Genomic DNA, 17,837 nt, shown 5'->3' with positions numbered 1-17,837 from the left:
GCACCATTACATTTCATTTTAATCGGGATATAGCTTAACATTATAATCGCAAGCTTTGCTGTCATTATACTAAAGGTACAGCCGAGCTGTATGCAGCACAATTCAGTCCTAAGAGAGCAATCTGTCTTATTAAACATATGTACAGAGATTAAAAAGAGAATTGCTAATAAACACACCAATATAAAAAATACATATTTAAGCATGTGTGTTTAAATGCATGTTTATTTTAGGTACATTAACTAATGAATCCTTATTGAAACAGAAACAGAACAAAGTGGATAAATGTGAACCAAACAAACAATGAAACCACCTCCAGTAAGCCTGGTTTTACTGCTTTTGCAATCTGGACAAACAATGAGAGTCAAACTGCTGCCTGACTTTCTGTCTGCCATCTGTTTTCACCTTTCAAAATCTATGAATCAGATTGTATTTTTAGCTTGTGTGTCTCTTATTTCCTCTCATTTTAAAGGCAAGTTCCCCTGCATGAGTAATTGTATTGGAATTTATGTTTAATCAATTAGTAATATTTAATTCATGATTTAAATATAGCCCACATCTGGCTGATATGGACTGTTTCTTGCATCATAATATTCAAAACTTTGTCATATTATCACTTGTTATTTGTAAGATAAAGTTCACAAGAAGTGCTGGAAAGTAAAACTGTGCAAATGATTCATCAGTACATGATTCGGTACTTTGGACCCCGAGATGACACCGTGCTTTGTTACGCAACGCCAGCATGTTACTGAGTAATTGTTCAAATAATGCTCACAGGCACACGGGATTGGGCAACACGATGACAGGAGTTACTCGGTTCGTTTGGCACTTCAGTGGAAATGTTGCTGTTTAACCGCATGCCGATAACATATTATCAGATCTTCTGCTCAATCGTAGGAAGACGCATTTTTAAAATTGCCTGTCGGTGTACAATGACATCATGCAGCCAAAGGTATGTGGGCATACAGACACCACATACTTGTGATCATGAAATGTATATGTGCATTTTAACAACGTTATTTCTATTTAAAAGAGAGTTTAATGATACAACTTTATAAAAAAATGTATTTTATAAAAGAAAATCCATATTATTTCTTTATTCTGTATACAGGGTACCAGTACTATAGACTAATCATCTTCCTGTTTTGGCAGAATACAAACAATCAGTAAAATAATTTTTTTCAAATGGTAGTTGGACTGTATTTCTTGTTTACAAGGACTACTTTCCAGAAGCTGAACTCAAGTGTGAATTTTATTCATTCATTTTATTATTCATTCATTTTCAGTTAAAGGATGCAATTTCAAAACAGATCCTGTCAGTCACAGATTTTTATAGAAACGAGATATTCTTTTCCTTCTCTTTCACTGTTGCTTTTCAACACCTTCAAATACAATTTGACTCACTTGGCTCAGCCAAAGGATATGCGCCTTTAGTATAGTATGAAATACCAGACACTGTATACACTCACTGGCTACTTAATTAGATACACCTTTCTACTACTTGACTGGACCCCCTTTTGTTTCCAGAATCGCTTCAGTTCTTAATGTCACAGATTCAACAAGGTGCTGGAAACGTTCCTCTGAGATTTTGGTCCGTATTGGCACAAACTGCTGGCTGAACATCCATGATGCAACTCTCTTGCTCCACCACATCCCACAGCTGCCGATGACACTGAGATCTGATGACTGTGGAGGTCATTTGAATCCTGTAAACTCATTGTCATGTTAAAGGAGCCAGACTGAGATGATCTGAGCTTTGTGACATGGTGCGTTATCCTGCTGGAAACAGCCATCAGAACAGGCTGACCTCAGGAGAAAACACTGCACCAGTGAAAGAATTTTTAATGTAAATTCATAAATTCATAAAGACTGAGTATCTGACTTAGCTTATAGTTTCAAACATGTACTAAATAAGCCTCAGCCAAACATGGCTTATGTGTTTTAGGCACACGTGAAAGGCAAAATTTAAAAAAAACTGTGTTTGGGTGTCTTTGCAACTGTAGTTGAGGGACTTGATACAGACTATTGATCCTCTCCTCAGAATAGAATAGAACACGATAGAATAGAGAAACTTGATTGCATGCAATAGTAAGTCAAAACATCATTTGAAGCTTACATTAAAACCCTGTCAGCTATCTTCATTGCTCCATCCAATTTCTATTGACAAATACACAGCACGGTCTCCCGTTAGTGGGCCTGTGCAGCACAAGGTCACTGCCATCTGCTGTCATTTTTTGACAGCCAGGAGGAGACACTAGGGACAGATTTCAGTCAGGCAAAATAGATTGCTTACCTTAACGAGCGACGTGACTCAGCAATAATTCACATTGGAGAGTGCAGCGTTGCACTTTAGAGCTGTGAAGATTTCACTCATTAGATGGAACAGCAAAACTAGTTTCCATCCCTTCTTAAAAACCCTCTAAATCAGACAGTTTTTGTCTTATTAAAGAAGCAATCTGTCAATATCTTTGACTACATCTGCTACAATGATAGAATCTAGATAGTGAGCACTGCAGAATCTAGGATTTCAATTTTAAATCATGCTTTTTTTCTCATTAACCCTACTGAAAGTCTGCCAGATACAACAGGTAACTTATAGCTTAGAGCTAATATTAGTTTAGAGTATAGTGTATATGCAGCAGTATGTGTGCTTAGTATTGAGTGCATAATGCCAAGTGTGCAAGTGTGTGACATACCAAATATATACTGTGAGTACATTCAGTTTAACTTATTGCACTTTGTGCATACACGCAACTTCGGGGGAGTACAGCATCAGTGACCAGATGGTTATGGTTGCAGTGTTAAGATATGCAGCAGTTTGGCGCCTTCTTCACAGCCAGTGAATTTCCAGCAGCATGGGAAAGGTCATCAAGGTCAACAGTAGGCCACTGCAGCTTTGTAATAGGACACTCCATGCAGAACAGGGGAGGAGGAGCTCTGCGATAAGAAAAAAGCAACACAGGTTCACAAGGACGCGCGTTTTGTTTGTCAAGCTCACATGTTCTATTCTTATTTGTAAAAATAACAGGAAGTGCACATATGGGTCAAACGAGCATGAGGATAAGCATCTTACTCTTCTCGACTACCGAAGTTTTGGTCACAGGGGCCGAGTCGCCCACTTTGATGTTGCAGGTGAAGGTGGACTTGCCGTTGGGCAGGTTCTTATACAGCAGGCGACAGATGTTGCCTGGGAAGATGCGGGCTTTGGCACGTTTCTTGAAGGGGGCGTGCTGCTCCTCCGATGGGTCAGTGGTGTCGAAGAGGCGTTCACCGTGCGTGTACTTGCAAAAGACTTCTGATGACTCAGAAGGAAGTGAGTATTTGCAGTCCATCCTGAGGTGGTCCTCGTCTATAGAGCAGTAGGACAACTGAATCACCTTCTGAGCAGATGCAAAGCCTATAATGAAGCAGGAAGAGATGATCCGAATTAAGAACACAAACGTATACATTTGGGGTTGCTCACGTGAGGATGCGTGTCTTACCAAAGAGTAATATGGTGGTAAACAAAGACATTCTCCCGAGGTTCCTAAAAAACAAAACAAAAAAGAGGAAGTTAAGAGTTTTTTATTGTGTTTGTCTCGACATTAGCTGGATTCCAAATAAATCTGAGTCAGCTGTAAAGAGTGGAGTCAAGTCACTTCGGAGACATGAACATCACACTTCTGCTGCTCTGTGCTAAACCACAGAAAAGTCGCTGTACCCTTAACGCTACACAATCGATCACAATCCAGCCTCACGGTTCACAATGCAAAGAATCGAAGTACAAACTTTACTGACACATTTCCGTGCTTAACCTCTTTAGAGGATACCAGCTAATTATTCACGTCCTCGATATGTAGAAAGAATAGACTAAGCACTTCATTTTATTTGCTTGATGCAAACCAACCCTTTCCTGCATTCAAACATTTGCTTTGGAGCAGCTGGACCATATACTTCATCCACAATAACCGAATGACAGAAATGCATTCAGATTAAACAGCATGCACAAACATAGCGCATGAATCCCTCTCACCTTCTCTGATGCATTTTTGAGTCTTCCTCAGTGCTCTGCAGTGTGATGCTGGGGGTAGATACAGTAGAGGTCGGCTTATAGAAGAAGCAGGGGAGAGAGGGAGGGCGCGAGGAAGGGAGTGGAGGGGGGGACACAGAGAGGGGAGGGGGAGAAAATGCTGCTCCGGTGGACTTTGGGGACATTTCTTAGGACTGTGTACGGTTTTCTATTGATTTTCAGGCTGTTTTACCAGAGGACGGAGGATCACGTGTCAGTACACAAACCTCTGGTTTCATTCTGAAAAGAATGAAGGAGGCAGATGAATGAGAAGGGATACGTGGTGACGAGGATTTGATTAGCTGGCACACCTCCGCAGCTGATCTACTCAATATGTGCAAGCGCTATGTGTGTCAGCAGTTTCTCTGCTACTTTCACCAACATGAATTTTAAACACAGAGATGTGGAGATTCGTTTACGAAGAAAAGGAGACAGAAACCACGAGATCACGAGGCTGATGACAGGATCATATAGTAGCTTTCTGCTGATACTTTATCAGCAGTCATTTAATTAACCTGATAGCGAATCATGTGGGAGGATAAATCTGCAAACATTATTGGAAGTGGAAAGAAGAAGCTTTTAAAAACCAAACAAGAGACCACAGCTTCCACTCCTACAACCGCACTGTGGACTAAGTTAAATCTGGTAAAGACCCATATCATGTAAAGCTGAATTGCTGCCATAAATATGATACTACACACCTACTTTTTCAAAACACTTTTAATGGTAACACTTTAATCAGGTGGGGGGTTGTAAAAATTGTATCTAACGTCCAACATCATCTTATACTGTCTAAAATCCTCAACACCGTCCAGATTTTGTTAAAGTTCCCTGCATCCTCATCACACTGCTTATCCACTTCATCAAGATCCTTCCTGAACAGCTGCCATGCTGAAGCAGTCTCCCTGACAGAAGTGTTGCAGAGGTCTCTGAAAGGCACAACCCTCAGCAGTCTCTGATAGCAGAGGATGCCTGCTACTCTCCTCCCTTTTAATATTCTGATGCTATGTTTTCTTGCATTTTCTTATTGTCTTCTCCTTTTCGAATATAAATAGCTGAGAGTGCAGGCTGTGATGATCCCCGCATGCCAAAAGTATTCATTAGAGACTCTGTAGCTGTGAACCCTGCTGGTCCTCTGCTGCTAATACACTGCAGATGAAAGACGAGCCCTCGCCTGTTCTTTTCCAATAAGTATTTTCCTCCTTTACTGTTGCCATACCATATAGCTAGTATTATATTATCATCAAGAAATTGTTACTAAATAACAGTTTTATGTTATGCAGAATATGATACATGCTTCTGGTATCTCTCTTCCACTTTAGGAAACTTAGCATTATTGTTCTTGGTGTACAGAGGTATGCCTCCTGGGTCAAATGTGTATTGTGTGTTATCCTTTCCAAGGAAAGAAAGGAAGAAACTAAAATGGTAAATGAACTGGCTCTTATATAGAACTCAAAGGACTTTATACAACATGCCTAATTCACCCATTCACACTTATTCATACAAACACTTTCTATGCTTAAGTGCTTTCTATTCAGCCTTACAAATAGTGGATAACCTGCTCTGCCTCCTGAGCTACAGCGACCCCAAAGTAAACTTTGAATGCAGGTGTGTGACAGTGGATAGGCTACATACATCTGTCTCTGTTAAATGTCACATTTATATCTAAAAATGTAATGTCCATATATGAAAAACTACCTCGTTTTCCTTTTTTATTTTTAAATGTTTTGTATATGCTCACCAGTCACTTCATTAGGTACACCTGTTCTAATTCTTGTTAACACAAACATCTAATCAGCCAATCAAATGGCAGATGCTCAGTGCATTTAATATATGCAGACATTGTCAGGATGCCCTGCTGAAGTTCAAACTGAGCATCAGAATGGGGGGAAAAAAGCTGATTTTAGTGACTTTCAACATGCCATGCTCCTTGGTGATAGACAGGTTGCTGATCTACTGGGATTTTCTCAGAGAACCAGCTCACAGACTGGGGGGGGGGGGGGGGGGGGGGGGGAGCCCCAGTGTGATTAACTCTTGATGGTGTCAGAGGTCAGAATGGCTAGACTACTGATAGGAAGGCAACAAAAACTCCTTTCAGCCAAGGTATGCAGAATGCCATCTCTGAAGCAGCAGAAGAACACACCAGATGCCACTGCTGTCAGCTAAGAACACTGCTCAAGGGACACTTTGGGTCCTTCACTACCAACTGAGCACCGTTTAAACACTACAGTCCATCTTGACAACATGGACCAAAATCTCTGAGGAATGTTTGCTGAATTTATGACTTTAAGATTTAAGACAGCTCTGAAGGTATAAGAAGGTCCAGCCCAGTATTACAAGATGTGCCTATAATAAAGGTTATTGTTTATATATATTTGTCATATGTATGTCTTAAAGTTTAATAAAATATAGCTCTATATCAGCGTCTTCAGTTGCTAGAATGTCTTTCTCTTTAGTTTAGGTGTTTTATATAGTTTTACCAACAAACACTGATCACACCAGACTAGAGCATGAAGGGATATTAATACTATAGGTACTCTATTTTACTGAAATGCCAAACTCATTTTACTTGTCCTAAGAATTTAAAGGCTTCTTCTGCCACTTATTAGGGTTCACTGCCTGATTTGACATTTAGTCCTTAAAAATATAAGGAAGTCAGTATTTAGGGGAAGCAAATATATACAGTACAGTGCAATAACAAACACCACCTCTACACATTTACTTGTCCGTGGGTAAAATGTTTTTTAAGACTACTGAAGTGAAATGATGTCAGCTATCAGTATGCTTAAAGCTCCCCTGAGTTTGGATTCAGCATGCTTCCCCGCGTGTACTTGCAGAGAAGTGACTGCTGTATTTCTCGGTTGTGCTTCTACTTTTTGACCTGCAGGGGGAACTCTTGTTTTGCGGCAAGAATTCAGTTTTACCCGCCTGAAACGTGGACCGCTCAGCAGTCTGCTGCAGTGCACGGACACCGCAGGGGCGTAGTCCTACCGGCATTCGGGCTGCAGACAGAGTCCCACATCCAGGCCTGTTAGAATTACGCTATTAGAGGCTACAGGAGGCTAATAGGTGCGATTTGAAGGTTATCCCACCTTTAGGTTGCATGCTCGTATATGTGTTTGTCTGACATATCTTGTGGTGGCATTCTGCGGCAGCGTAACTTTAACGTTTTGTCCCATGATGAACTTTGCCAGGCTCCGGCTGGTGTGAAGGTTGATCTGATCCGACAGATAGCCTGTCTATCGCCATGGAGCTGCACCTGTCCGTCATAGGCTGTCTCCTCTTTGGCAACATAATGATAACGCATCAGACGACTCACAGTATGTCTCTTTAATTACTCTTTTTGTTACCATCCATTGGCATCCAGCCCCGTTTTAAGTGGAATTTATTACTAGGACGAGAATGCTGATAACACGAAAGATATTATATATATATATATATATATATATATATATATATATATATAACCGTTACTGAAATTTAAGCTCCACAGTCCTTGTGATCGAGTCAAAAATCTTTCTGTGTTACTGCAGTGAAGATGTTGTTGCTCAGTTTCACCACAGAGATCAGTAAAGATTCATATAGATTATGTAATATACAAGGAAAGAGTCTTTTATCACAAATTATTTGTTATAACTTTTGACCTGAGTGGACAGGAGAACACACAGGCACACATGAATAGATATAGTTAGATATATACAGAGAGAAAGAGAGAGCAATGTTCAAAATAAAAACGGCACTTAATAAAATAATCATTTAAAAACTCTATTTTGTATTTATTTGTTGTCTTTGTCTAATATTATAATTAGTTAATGAATAGGCTGTACATAAACTATATTTTTCAAGCAAAGCTGTAATAAATTTGGCTTTATTTCCCAATGACACTTTTGCTGTCCCTGCCATTTCTCTTTTCAACCAGTCAAGAAGCCCGCAGCTCTCTTAAGTTAGTGTGAACAGCAAAGCTATTTCTTCAAAATAAACTAATACAAAATAAAGAATGTAAATTATCAAATAATTACAATTACTTTGGCCCAACAACAATACACATGCCAGCTAGCTTGTTGAATATCTTGGCACATGAGCACATAGCAGCTGACATTCATTTATTATTCAGAGTTACAGATATTTGAGGGTTACTTTTAATCTCTTCATCTGAGAAAGACGCACAACACTGTTGTGTGAATGAACTGGAATGTGAATAAAAACATTTGCGGGGTCATATTTTATGTTTACATGCTAAATTAGCTTGTTAGCTAGCTCAGTGAGTAGCCTTGTGAATGATGGCCTCTGTATCTTGAAGTGAAAAACATTCTACTTCAGTTGTAATGTTATAACACTAAGGGTAATGAAATTCTATTTCATAATAATTTGTTAATAACAGCTTGAACTCACTGATTTAATGATCAAGATCACACCAAATGTGAAAACCGGTAAAAACTTTGTATTCATGGATCGTCTTCAAACTTCACCGCAATATATTAGCGCCTGAGATCAAAGGTGACCTTGAAAAAAAGAAGAAACCATAAGGTTAAACAAATTAAGAAAAAGCTTTTATTTCCGTTAGACTATCTCCAAATTTTAAAAGTAATATTGGGGGAGATAAGCACATTCTTTGTCTGAGCACTAATTATTATTTTTTCAATACAACATTATATAACTTCACAATGACACCAAAAGATTAATATACTACGCTCGGTCCGTATTACCACTGCTGACCTTAGCATAAAATATCAAAGTTTTAGTATAACCTTTGACTTTCAGGGTAATTGCGCTCTCTGTGTGTTCTTGTCTTAAATTTGAAATCTTATCGTCTTATCTTAAAAATTTCCATCACAGAGCAAACATCCTGGCTGCTTCTGTTTCAGTGAACCCGGTGACTACATTCCTGTTTGCTCCACGTGGGCCCCAGATGTTTCCATGTCTCACCTACCTGGAGCGAAATGTCAGGGTGGACTGTGAGTTCCCGGAGACCTACGAGGTCCCCGGCCCCTACTGCGAGTATCGGCAGGACAGCCGGCTGGTGGGGACCACCTTCCCCAACCAGGTCATCTACGTGTCCATAGACGACCGTAGAAGGAGCAACGTAAGCCTGGTCCACCCTAATCTGTGCCGCCTCACCTGGGCGCCGATGGCCGATGAGAAGCCGTACACCTACACCTGCAGGGTTTATCAGGGGAGCACTTGGAAGGAGAACAGCATGGCCGTTCATCACAGTGAGTAGCGTTTACTCATTATCTGTTTCCCACAAACACCGGTGGAAACTAAACTTAAGCTTTTCTCCTTTACAGGGCTTCTTCCAATCTGCTCTGCAATCAGTGTTATGTTCAAATCAGCACCTTGGCTTTTATCGCTGGTGTTTTCACTTCCTGTGGCTGTGGGTCTTCTGAGTCCTTGATCTCTTGCTTTCACAGGATAGCAACTCAGTGGGCCTTTTTTAGTACACGATTTATTTCTCTCTCTGGCATGATGGTTGTGCATTAAATCAAGTTATAGGCAGAGAGTAGAAGCTCTCTAAATGAAGACTGAATAAAAAATTTTAAATAACCTCTCCCTTAGCATTGGACTACTCTTCAAAAATGTACCGCTGATGTGTAAGAGATTGTATGTATTAGACCTCACTGTCACCTCAGTACCTTGATCACCTTTGTTTCACAAGGGAAAAGAATTCATGACAAGTGGAAATGGCAAACACGGCAAATGAATGGAGCGCTAAAGGGTGTTCGTTCTCTTTTATGATAAAAGATTTCTTCCCTAACAAATCTTTTATGATTTGTTTTAAATCAGATTTTTTTTCCTCACCCCAAATGGTGGGAGTACGTAATCGGTTCCGTTTGTTTGTCTGTCTTTATTAGGTCTCTCTTGTAAATAAGTTTTGGGATATACAAATATTTTGTTAATGAAATTTATTACAAATACGTTTTATCATATTAGAGAAGCTGACAGAAGAAGTCTATATATGCCTATATTAAGAGTGGAGGTCATCTCTGAGGGCTTTTGTTCTTCTATCATAGAGACATATCTATAAAAGAATAGAGAGTGCGCAAGAGCTCATACGGTCTGTAAACCTAAAGATGTATTCATGTGGCCGCTATGACATTTGAATGACAGTAATACATAACTGCACTAACACTGCCTTTCCTGCTAGCACTGGACCTCTTTGACCTTTAGCTCATTTAAATTAAACCTGGACACTGGATCTGCACAGACGGCCCACCTGATAATAAGAAAATCACTCAAATAAAACCTTTTTTTGGAGAGCAATAACATAGCTGGGACGATCGCTCCTTCCCTCGAAGATCTCGGAGAAGATCTTGCAGTCACTCCACCGCGTTTCAGTCTTTACTTTAAAGGATTTCTCATGTTATTATCATCATCATTCCACCCCAAAGCTCAAAAAGACACGGAGTTGGTGTAGCTGTTTCGACTTTTGCAGCTTTGCATTGATTAAATAAAAACTTAAATAGCAGCAGTCCAGCAGAAACACATCTCCAAGATATGAAACATAAGCAATAGATATTGGAAGTGTAACTTTTTGCATTTCAAGTAATCGCTGCAGCACACCTTGGGTGTTTAAACGAGCTATTGCTTAAAACATTAATGTGCATAGTATTGGCAAAATATGAAAGTAATATTAGAGTGTTTCAATTTTATTATGTTATCTTTAAAATGTACTCACCTTCCATACTATCCAACACCAACGTTTGGGGCCCTGCTAGGCTGTATTTATGCATTTCTTAGTTTTAATGATCACAGTGTACGAATAATTGTGTCTGCAGTTTTTCTCCATTTAACTATTTTCAAGGCACCTTTTTTCAGTATTATTTAGAAAATGATTCTTGGAAGACGGCCTGATATTTTTCTTCTAGTCATCATTTTTGATTGTTTTACTGTAACACTAAAGGTGTACTAAGGTTTGCTAAACTATATTGAAAAATAAAGATAATGAATTATGAACGTTACCTGCATTTTCTCTGCACAAGTCACTATTTTGAAAGAATGTGTTTTTTAATTTATTGTGTTATGGTTTGTTTTTATTGCTTGGCCCTGTGCCGACTCATTTCACAGAAATGAAATGTATGAAACAAATTAAAATATAGTTGGAGGACAAGAGGTGAGTCTTATCTCGCACTCGTTTCAGGTTAGGATAGAAGAACACGTGTACACATGTCTAAACACTACCAAAACAAGTTAGCCATATTGATTCTGATTCTTTTTGGTTTTGCTACCTTACTATTTCTGTCCAGTAGAGAGAGCACTTTTGCAATATATAGAAAGCCATTATATGTGTAGTATAGTATCCATAAAGACCTATACATAAAATGCCTTTTATGACTTAATGTATTTAAAGCACATTCATTGTCTTGGTATTGAAAGGTGCTGTAAAAATAAACTTGTCTCATATTGTATTGCCTGTGGGTCTTTGTCACCGGCACTACACACGGCTATATTACAGGAAATCTCAGGTGTAATTATTAATATTATCAACATTAGTTTTTGTTTTTTGGGGGCCCAGATCTTTTGTGTCATGCATCCTGATTATAATTAGTGTGATTACGAGTTGGTGGAACATAATAGATTTACATAGATTTACATAATAGATCATTAATACAATAATTATAGTTCTACAACTGTTTATAACTTGTATAGTTCATATATATCAATATATTTCATATTTCTGTATAGTTTTCATATTTATATCCTCTTCATAGCCTGTACATAACTTGTACACTCACTACAGCCTGTACATACTTATAGTTATAGCATATTCATAACATACCTTCATACCGTGTACATTGTAACATACCTATAATAGACCCATATTTGTAATATAGCTATATATCTATATTATTGGTAATATATATTTTGTAATATGTCTATATTATTGCTAATCACTTTCTGGATGGATGCAAACTGCATTTCGTTGCCGTGTACTAGTGACATGTGCAATGACAATAAAGTTGAATTCTATTTTATTCTATTTAGTCAGAGTCATATGCATGATTTTTTTTCTTGGCTGTCACAGTGAGACCCCATTTTAAAGTGGTAATGTTATGATTCAACTAATATGTTCACATCTGCCGTGTTATTTTTGGAGCCAGAAGTGCCCATAATTAGATGAGAGAAATACTGCATCCACTGATTGTGCCTCACCCAGAAACAGATACCTACTATAATTAGTGATAACACACAAATAACACACTAAAAAAGGAGAACTTTACTTGCTAAAACTGGAGCAGAGCATTCTTGGACAGTCTGTTCATTAACAGGACAGCAAGCCATGTTATTTCTTAGTGAGACACCAACAGAGCTTTGACTGGCAGCTGGCTAAAGGCCTCGATAGAGTTCAAAAGGGCCAGTTGGGTATTTTAGATATAAAGACCAAAGACATTTTTTGTAACACGCTATAAGTTGGTATATTCACATGTGAGCATATTGGGATTGACTCATTTTTGGAGCCACCCTAAAGTGGCCGCTCAGGAAACTGCAGGTTTGGGCACAGCCCTAGCTGTGCAAAAAGGCAATTCAGCTGTGCAGCACTGAGTCTTTCGTCATTTTTTCCATTAGACACCTCCAAATCAACTGAAAGTGTGGTTGACGATAGGTGGTTATCTGATGTTTCAGCATTCAAAAAGGTCATAATTGAGTAATCTTCTCGTTGTGATTGTTCACACAGGCCTAAAGCTAAGCCCTTTGCAAAGCCTCAAAACTTTGGTGCAGACGCACTAATAGTAAAGAATGACGGTAAAGGTGATGTCACTTCCTGTAATAATAAACATAGATCAGAAAAACCAGAGGAAATGTCTTCTGTCTAGAAAGGGCATGGGTTCTTAGTGTAGTGGAAGAAAGACTTCCAATTTACAGTGAGAACCTGTCAGGGTCCTGGGTCTCCTGACCCAGCGTTTTAGTTCTTTGTGATTTTTGTATTATTGTACTTGGTGTGAGTTTCTAGTTTCGATCCCTTGCCCTTCATGTTTCTCTATGTCCCCTCTGTTCTGTGTAAGTCTGTGTCTGCATGTTTGATTTCCCCTCTGTGTCTCTCGGTTCTTAGAGTCCTCTGCCTTATGGTTTATGTCTCTGTGTTTCTTAGTTGCTGTCTCCACTGTGTCAAGTTCGCGTCTCTGTGTGATCCTTCCTGTTTTACTTTGAAGGTCCGTGTCTTATGTGAATGTGTCCTGCTTTGCTTGTCTCGTCAGTTCTAATTTCCCCCAGCTGTGCTCTCCTTCTGTGTCTCATTCTCCTCGTTACTTCCCAGTGTATTTAGTCCCTGTGTTTCTCTGAGTCAGTCTTGCGTCGTACCCTCAACAAGCTGTGTGTGTTTTGCCTCCGTGTTGCCAGTGTTTTGTTTCCAGTTCAGTGTTTTGTGCTTCAGTGTTTTAGTCCACCAGCGTTTTTGTTTGTCTTTTGGTGAGTTTAGTTAGTAAGAGGTTTTCCAGCATTAAAGCTGCGCTTTAAGTTGAATTTCTGTGTCTGAGTCCTGCATTTTGGATCCACCACTTCTGCTTGCCCGCCTGCCACACAGCCAACCATGACAGAACCAACATTGACAACACTTTTAAAGACAAACTGTTAGCTCCTCTTTTAAACTTTGCACAAAAAGTAAGAAGATTTGTGTTTGGTTTATTTCTTTGTTGTAACAATGCTAGTGGAAATTGTTATACTGTTGGACAGCTTGTTTATTTACCTTTCAATGGAGCCACATTTTAAGGAAAATGCATTTGTGGGTTGAGCAGCAGAGTTGAGTCTGAGGGTTACAACCATGAAAAACTTGCCATATCTTCCTTGCAAATGCCAAACAGCTGATTCTGCTATTAACTGTTTGGTGTAGTTTATTGAATGGGGTGAAGTTTTAGGAAACTTTGTTTATATTGCACCAAATCACAACAAAATTTGCCATCAGGCCGTTATATTGTAAAATAAAGACCCTACAATAATACGGAGGAGAAACAAGACCTATTGGCAATTTAACAATTTATTCATTGACAAACAGGGGCCTGAGCAGCATGTGGAGGAGCCATACACAGCCACAACAGTCTAGCAGCTCCTCCTCATGTTGATCAGCAGCCTGGTCACACTCTGCTGTGGGGTGGCTTCCCATTTCTTCAACCAGCATTTCAGTCAGTGTGGTTGTGTTTGTTATACATTAGCGGTTTGGCATTGGCTCAGACGATTTGTCAAGTTTTTCATGGGCATGACCCACAGACTCAACTCTGCTGCTCAACCCAAAAATGCAATTTTTCTTACAAATGTGGTTCCATTTAAGAGGAAATAAAAAGGCTTTGCAACAGTATAATATTTATTATCAAGTAGCTTTTTTGCAACAAATAATCAGCCCAACACAAATCTGACTTTTTCTGGTAGGTTTAGTTTGTAGATTTGTTGAGCGTAATGTTAAAACATATGAAGCTACATACCGGTTTACACATATTACACATACCAGTTTCTCAAGGCAATGTAATATGCTGGGCTATTTCAACAGACTATTATCCAAAGTGAGGAATATCCAAAGGGAAATTTTAACTAGTATCTCCAGCATAGCTCCTAGGCCTTTTGTTGTATAATATCATGTTTAACATGACGTCATATAGTTATGTTTAAAATGAAGGACAGGTTTGTAGATCTCACTGACACTGAGTACTCATGGGTTAAATAAGATAAGTATACACATAATGAATTCCCAGCCACCACCCTCATCCTGCAGTACAGGACTCTTAGTCAGTGAGAAGCCTAAATACAAACCTTTGTAAAGGCTGCAGCACAACACATCACAAACCAGATTTATCTCATGACACAGATGTGTTCCACTACCCCCGACTTCTCCCGGTTGAGGTTGGTAATTGCCTCATTGAAAAAGCAGTACAACTTCTATTAATATCTGCACCGAGTGGAAGATGAATGTTTATATAATGTACCTCAGAGCTGATAGAGTTTATTCCTCCCTTGCCTGTAAAAATAAGATGGACCTTTGGTGATAGTTTCTCTCAAAGGGGGGAGTGGGTGGCATGGAGGGGCGACACAGGGGGCTGGGGCTTGGCTAATTTATCTGTGCAGTGCAGGCACAAAGCCAGGAAATTAGGTGGTTTGGGATTTGGGACTTCGGCTAATATAAAACACAATATGCACACGCACACCCAGCGTCAGAGACGCAGCGCATGTCGAGATCTCTCGGGAGGAGGCCAAAATAAATATTAATTCATGATGAGATTAACCTGGTAGCTGCCTGCTGATCAGTCCCATCACATAACGTTTAAAGAGGGCACAATGGAAATCAGTTGGATCACATAAGTGTAAAGCACGCCTGTGGTTACCTGTACCTCAGGGCTCAATCTTCAGCCAGGATGACATTCTTATGGGCGCCTGCAATGTTCCAGTAAGATGTAGCGAACAAGCTACAGTTTTGTCTGTGATTTCAGCCACAAACATAGAAGACTTGAAAGTTATGTGGCATACATCTTCTCCGTCAAAGGTATACAGGCACACAGTAACTTTGTTGTAACAAATTGTCATTTGAGTTATTGTGCCTTCCTATCAGCTCAAAGCATTCTGGCATTGTTACCTAGAGAATTCCCACTTACTGGATATGTTGTTTTTCCAGACTATTCTCTTAACTAAAAAATGCTTGTGTGGGAAAATCCCAGCAGATGGCCAGTTTCTGAAATACTCAGACCAGTCTGTACGGCACAAAAAACCCAATGCCACATTCAGTCAACCAAATCACCTTTCTTCCTCATTTATTCTCCATCTGTTTGAATTTCAACAAGTCATCATGACCATGTCTGCATGCCTAAGTGCACTGAGTTGCTGCAATGTGATTGGCTAATAAGATGTTTGCATTAACAAGCGATTGAACAGGCGTACCTAACAAAGTGGCCGGTGAATATATGTGCATTTGTGAGAAATAAACAAAACAGCTTCATTACTGATTTTTAGTGACTCTGCTACATTTAAACAGATCATTCAAGCTGGAGACGCCAGCAAACAGCACCTCTCACAGGCCACTTTGCTTTGGAGAAAATGGAAAAGTCAAAGTGAAAATATTTGTATATCAGTATTTGCCAAACTCATATGAAACTATAGATATTTTTATAAGAAACTTTTAACTGGGCCTGGATATATATATGGTCTCTCTTATCAGTTTCCAGGCAGAAATGCCCTGTTAGGTGTATTCTATACATACACAAAGTAATGTATAACAATGTAAACACCTCTGGTGTCTACATACATCTCTTTTCAGAACTATTTAGCTTCTATATTTATAGTTCCCTCTTGTTCTTAAAGCTGGCAAAATGTTTGCCATTCCAGTCACTCATCACACAGTGCGAGCTGTAAAGCCAACCAAACACAGTTCCCACAGAGAGTGAGAGGACTGTAAAAGCCTCGGTATGAGTCAGAGGAAGTACCTGCCTGGTCAGCACTGGATATGGGGAGCTACAGTCAACAACTTTCTGAAACCGACAGTCTAGTAGTCATTACTACTATGTGTGTGGAAGTGAGAAAGAGTGCCAGTTTGAAACTTTATCAGTTTTCACATAACAGCTTCTACAACACTGTGAGTGCCTTCACAGAAAGCTTGTCCACAGATCTTGGATATTATAAACTGTTGTATGAGACTCCATGTTGTACAGAGTGCATTTGTGGCATGCTGAGGCCTTGGGGGAGTTTCGGTTTGTACAAACTAATGATATCTGGGAAATTTTTAGTTACCTACTTATATTCCCTGATTGTGATCAAAAGTTTTGGAAAAACCAAAGATCTTTAAAGTGAAGCCATGCCCCGAGTTTGTCACCTTGAAACTATTTTGCTTACACTATGCTTTTGTTAGCTAGTATGACGAGAGCAACAATACCATTTATTGCACTTTCCATGAGTAAATACTCAACATCTTTTCTGAGTACATGACTCAAAGGTCTGCTGGTGTTACAGGAAGATATATGGACATACACACTTTTTAAAGTAATAAAAGTGAAATATTACTCACTAGTTCAAAGAATCAAAACAATCATCAGCTCCAAATTAGCTTTTCTTTGTCAGAAGTGACATATGGCTGTAAGTGTACTTAATTTCCTGCGAGACAAACTACTTCTCAGAGGCCACTGACTTTTTCCATTTTCTCAAAAGCAAAGTGAAAATATTTATAAATCAGTATGCTTTCCATCTTATTCTATGTGGCATACTCATATAAAACCATAGATATCTTTATCACCCCACACCATCTTTTCTGAGTACACGACTCAAAGGTTTGCTGGTATTACAGGAAGATATGTGGACTCGCACACTTTAAGTAATAAAAGTCAAATATTACTCACTACTTCAAAGAATCAAAATAATTATCAGCCCCAAATTAGCTTTTCTTTGGCAGAAGTGAAGTATGGTTAAAACTAAGTGTATTTAATTTCCTGAGAGACAAACTAATTGTATGACTCATAGATACCTCACTTCTTTCTAAAGACTTTTTAAGGTAGTAAAGTTACAGTTTGATTTTCTGAATAAACTACAAAGGTTTCATACCACAGTAAGAGCCGTCTATAGACAGCAGCATAAACTAAGATTAAAAATGAATGTGAAGAAAGCTATCACAGAAAATGAGAGCATTAAAGGTCCCATTTTGTACCAGTTTAGCACATGTTCATATTGGTCTTACATGTCCCCCAGACAGTATATTTTGGGTTTCAGCCCCAAATACCACACAGTTCATTTTTTTGTTTCATGTCGATATTCTCCTGGTTTGCAGCTCAGTATCGAATGAGCTATTTCATTTTCTGTAGCTTTAAATTGAAAAGGAAGAACAGTTGCC

The 17,837-nt window shown here is 39.1% G+C and overlaps 2 protein-coding genes across 3 annotated transcripts; one reads left to right on the top strand and one right to left on the bottom strand.

The window, feature by feature from the left end:
* Positions 1 to 335: 335 nt before the first annotated feature.
* Positions 336 to 4,067, bottom strand: thy1 (Thy-1 cell surface antigen). 2 transcript variants are annotated; one of them, XM_086307454.1, is made up of 4 exons: positions 4,010 to 4,067; positions 3,480 to 3,523; positions 3,071 to 3,394; positions 336 to 2,934 (listed from the first exon to the last, which is right to left on the bottom strand). In XM_086307454.1, exons 1-4 carry the CDS (start codon positions 4,021 to 4,023, stop codon positions 2,828 to 2,830), a joined length of 489 nt encoding a protein of 162 aa, XP_086163580.1. In that variant the 5' UTR covers positions 4,024 to 4,067; the 3' UTR covers positions 336 to 2,827. The 2 variants fall into 2 exon arrangements, with proteins under 2 accessions (XP_086163580.1, XP_086163581.1); XM_086307455.1 differs by having other exon boundaries at positions 3,071 to 3,346; positions 4,010 to 4,018.
* A 2,864-nt stretch (positions 4,068 to 6,931) lies between these two features.
* On the top strand, positions 6,932 to 11,438 carry LOC147320453 (uncharacterized). The gene is made up of 4 exons (XM_086308459.1): positions 6,932 to 7,114; positions 7,240 to 7,365; positions 8,911 to 9,258; positions 9,334 to 11,438. The coding sequence occupies exons 2-4, from the start codon at positions 7,293 to 7,295 to the stop codon at positions 9,438 to 9,440; spliced, it is 528 nt and encodes a 175-aa protein (XP_086164585.1). The 5' UTR covers positions 6,932 to 7,114; positions 7,240 to 7,292; the 3' UTR covers positions 9,441 to 11,438.
* The last annotated feature ends 6,399 nt before the right edge of the window (positions 11,439 to 17,837 follow it).

This window comes from Aulonocara sp. 'chitande type north' Nkhata Bay, linkage group LG10, assembly GCF_057382095.1.
Source record: "Aulonocara sp. 'chitande type north' Nkhata Bay isolate Kocher_YH1m ecotype deep benthic linkage group LG10, A_spYH_male_GT1.1, whole genome shotgun sequence".
Taxonomy (NCBI): domain Eukaryota; kingdom Metazoa; phylum Chordata; class Actinopteri; order Cichliformes; family Cichlidae; genus Aulonocara; species Aulonocara sp. 'chitande type north' Nkhata Bay.
The sequence above is the reverse complement of the archived record's forward strand: the minus strand, read 5'-3'. Positions and strand labels throughout refer to the sequence as shown.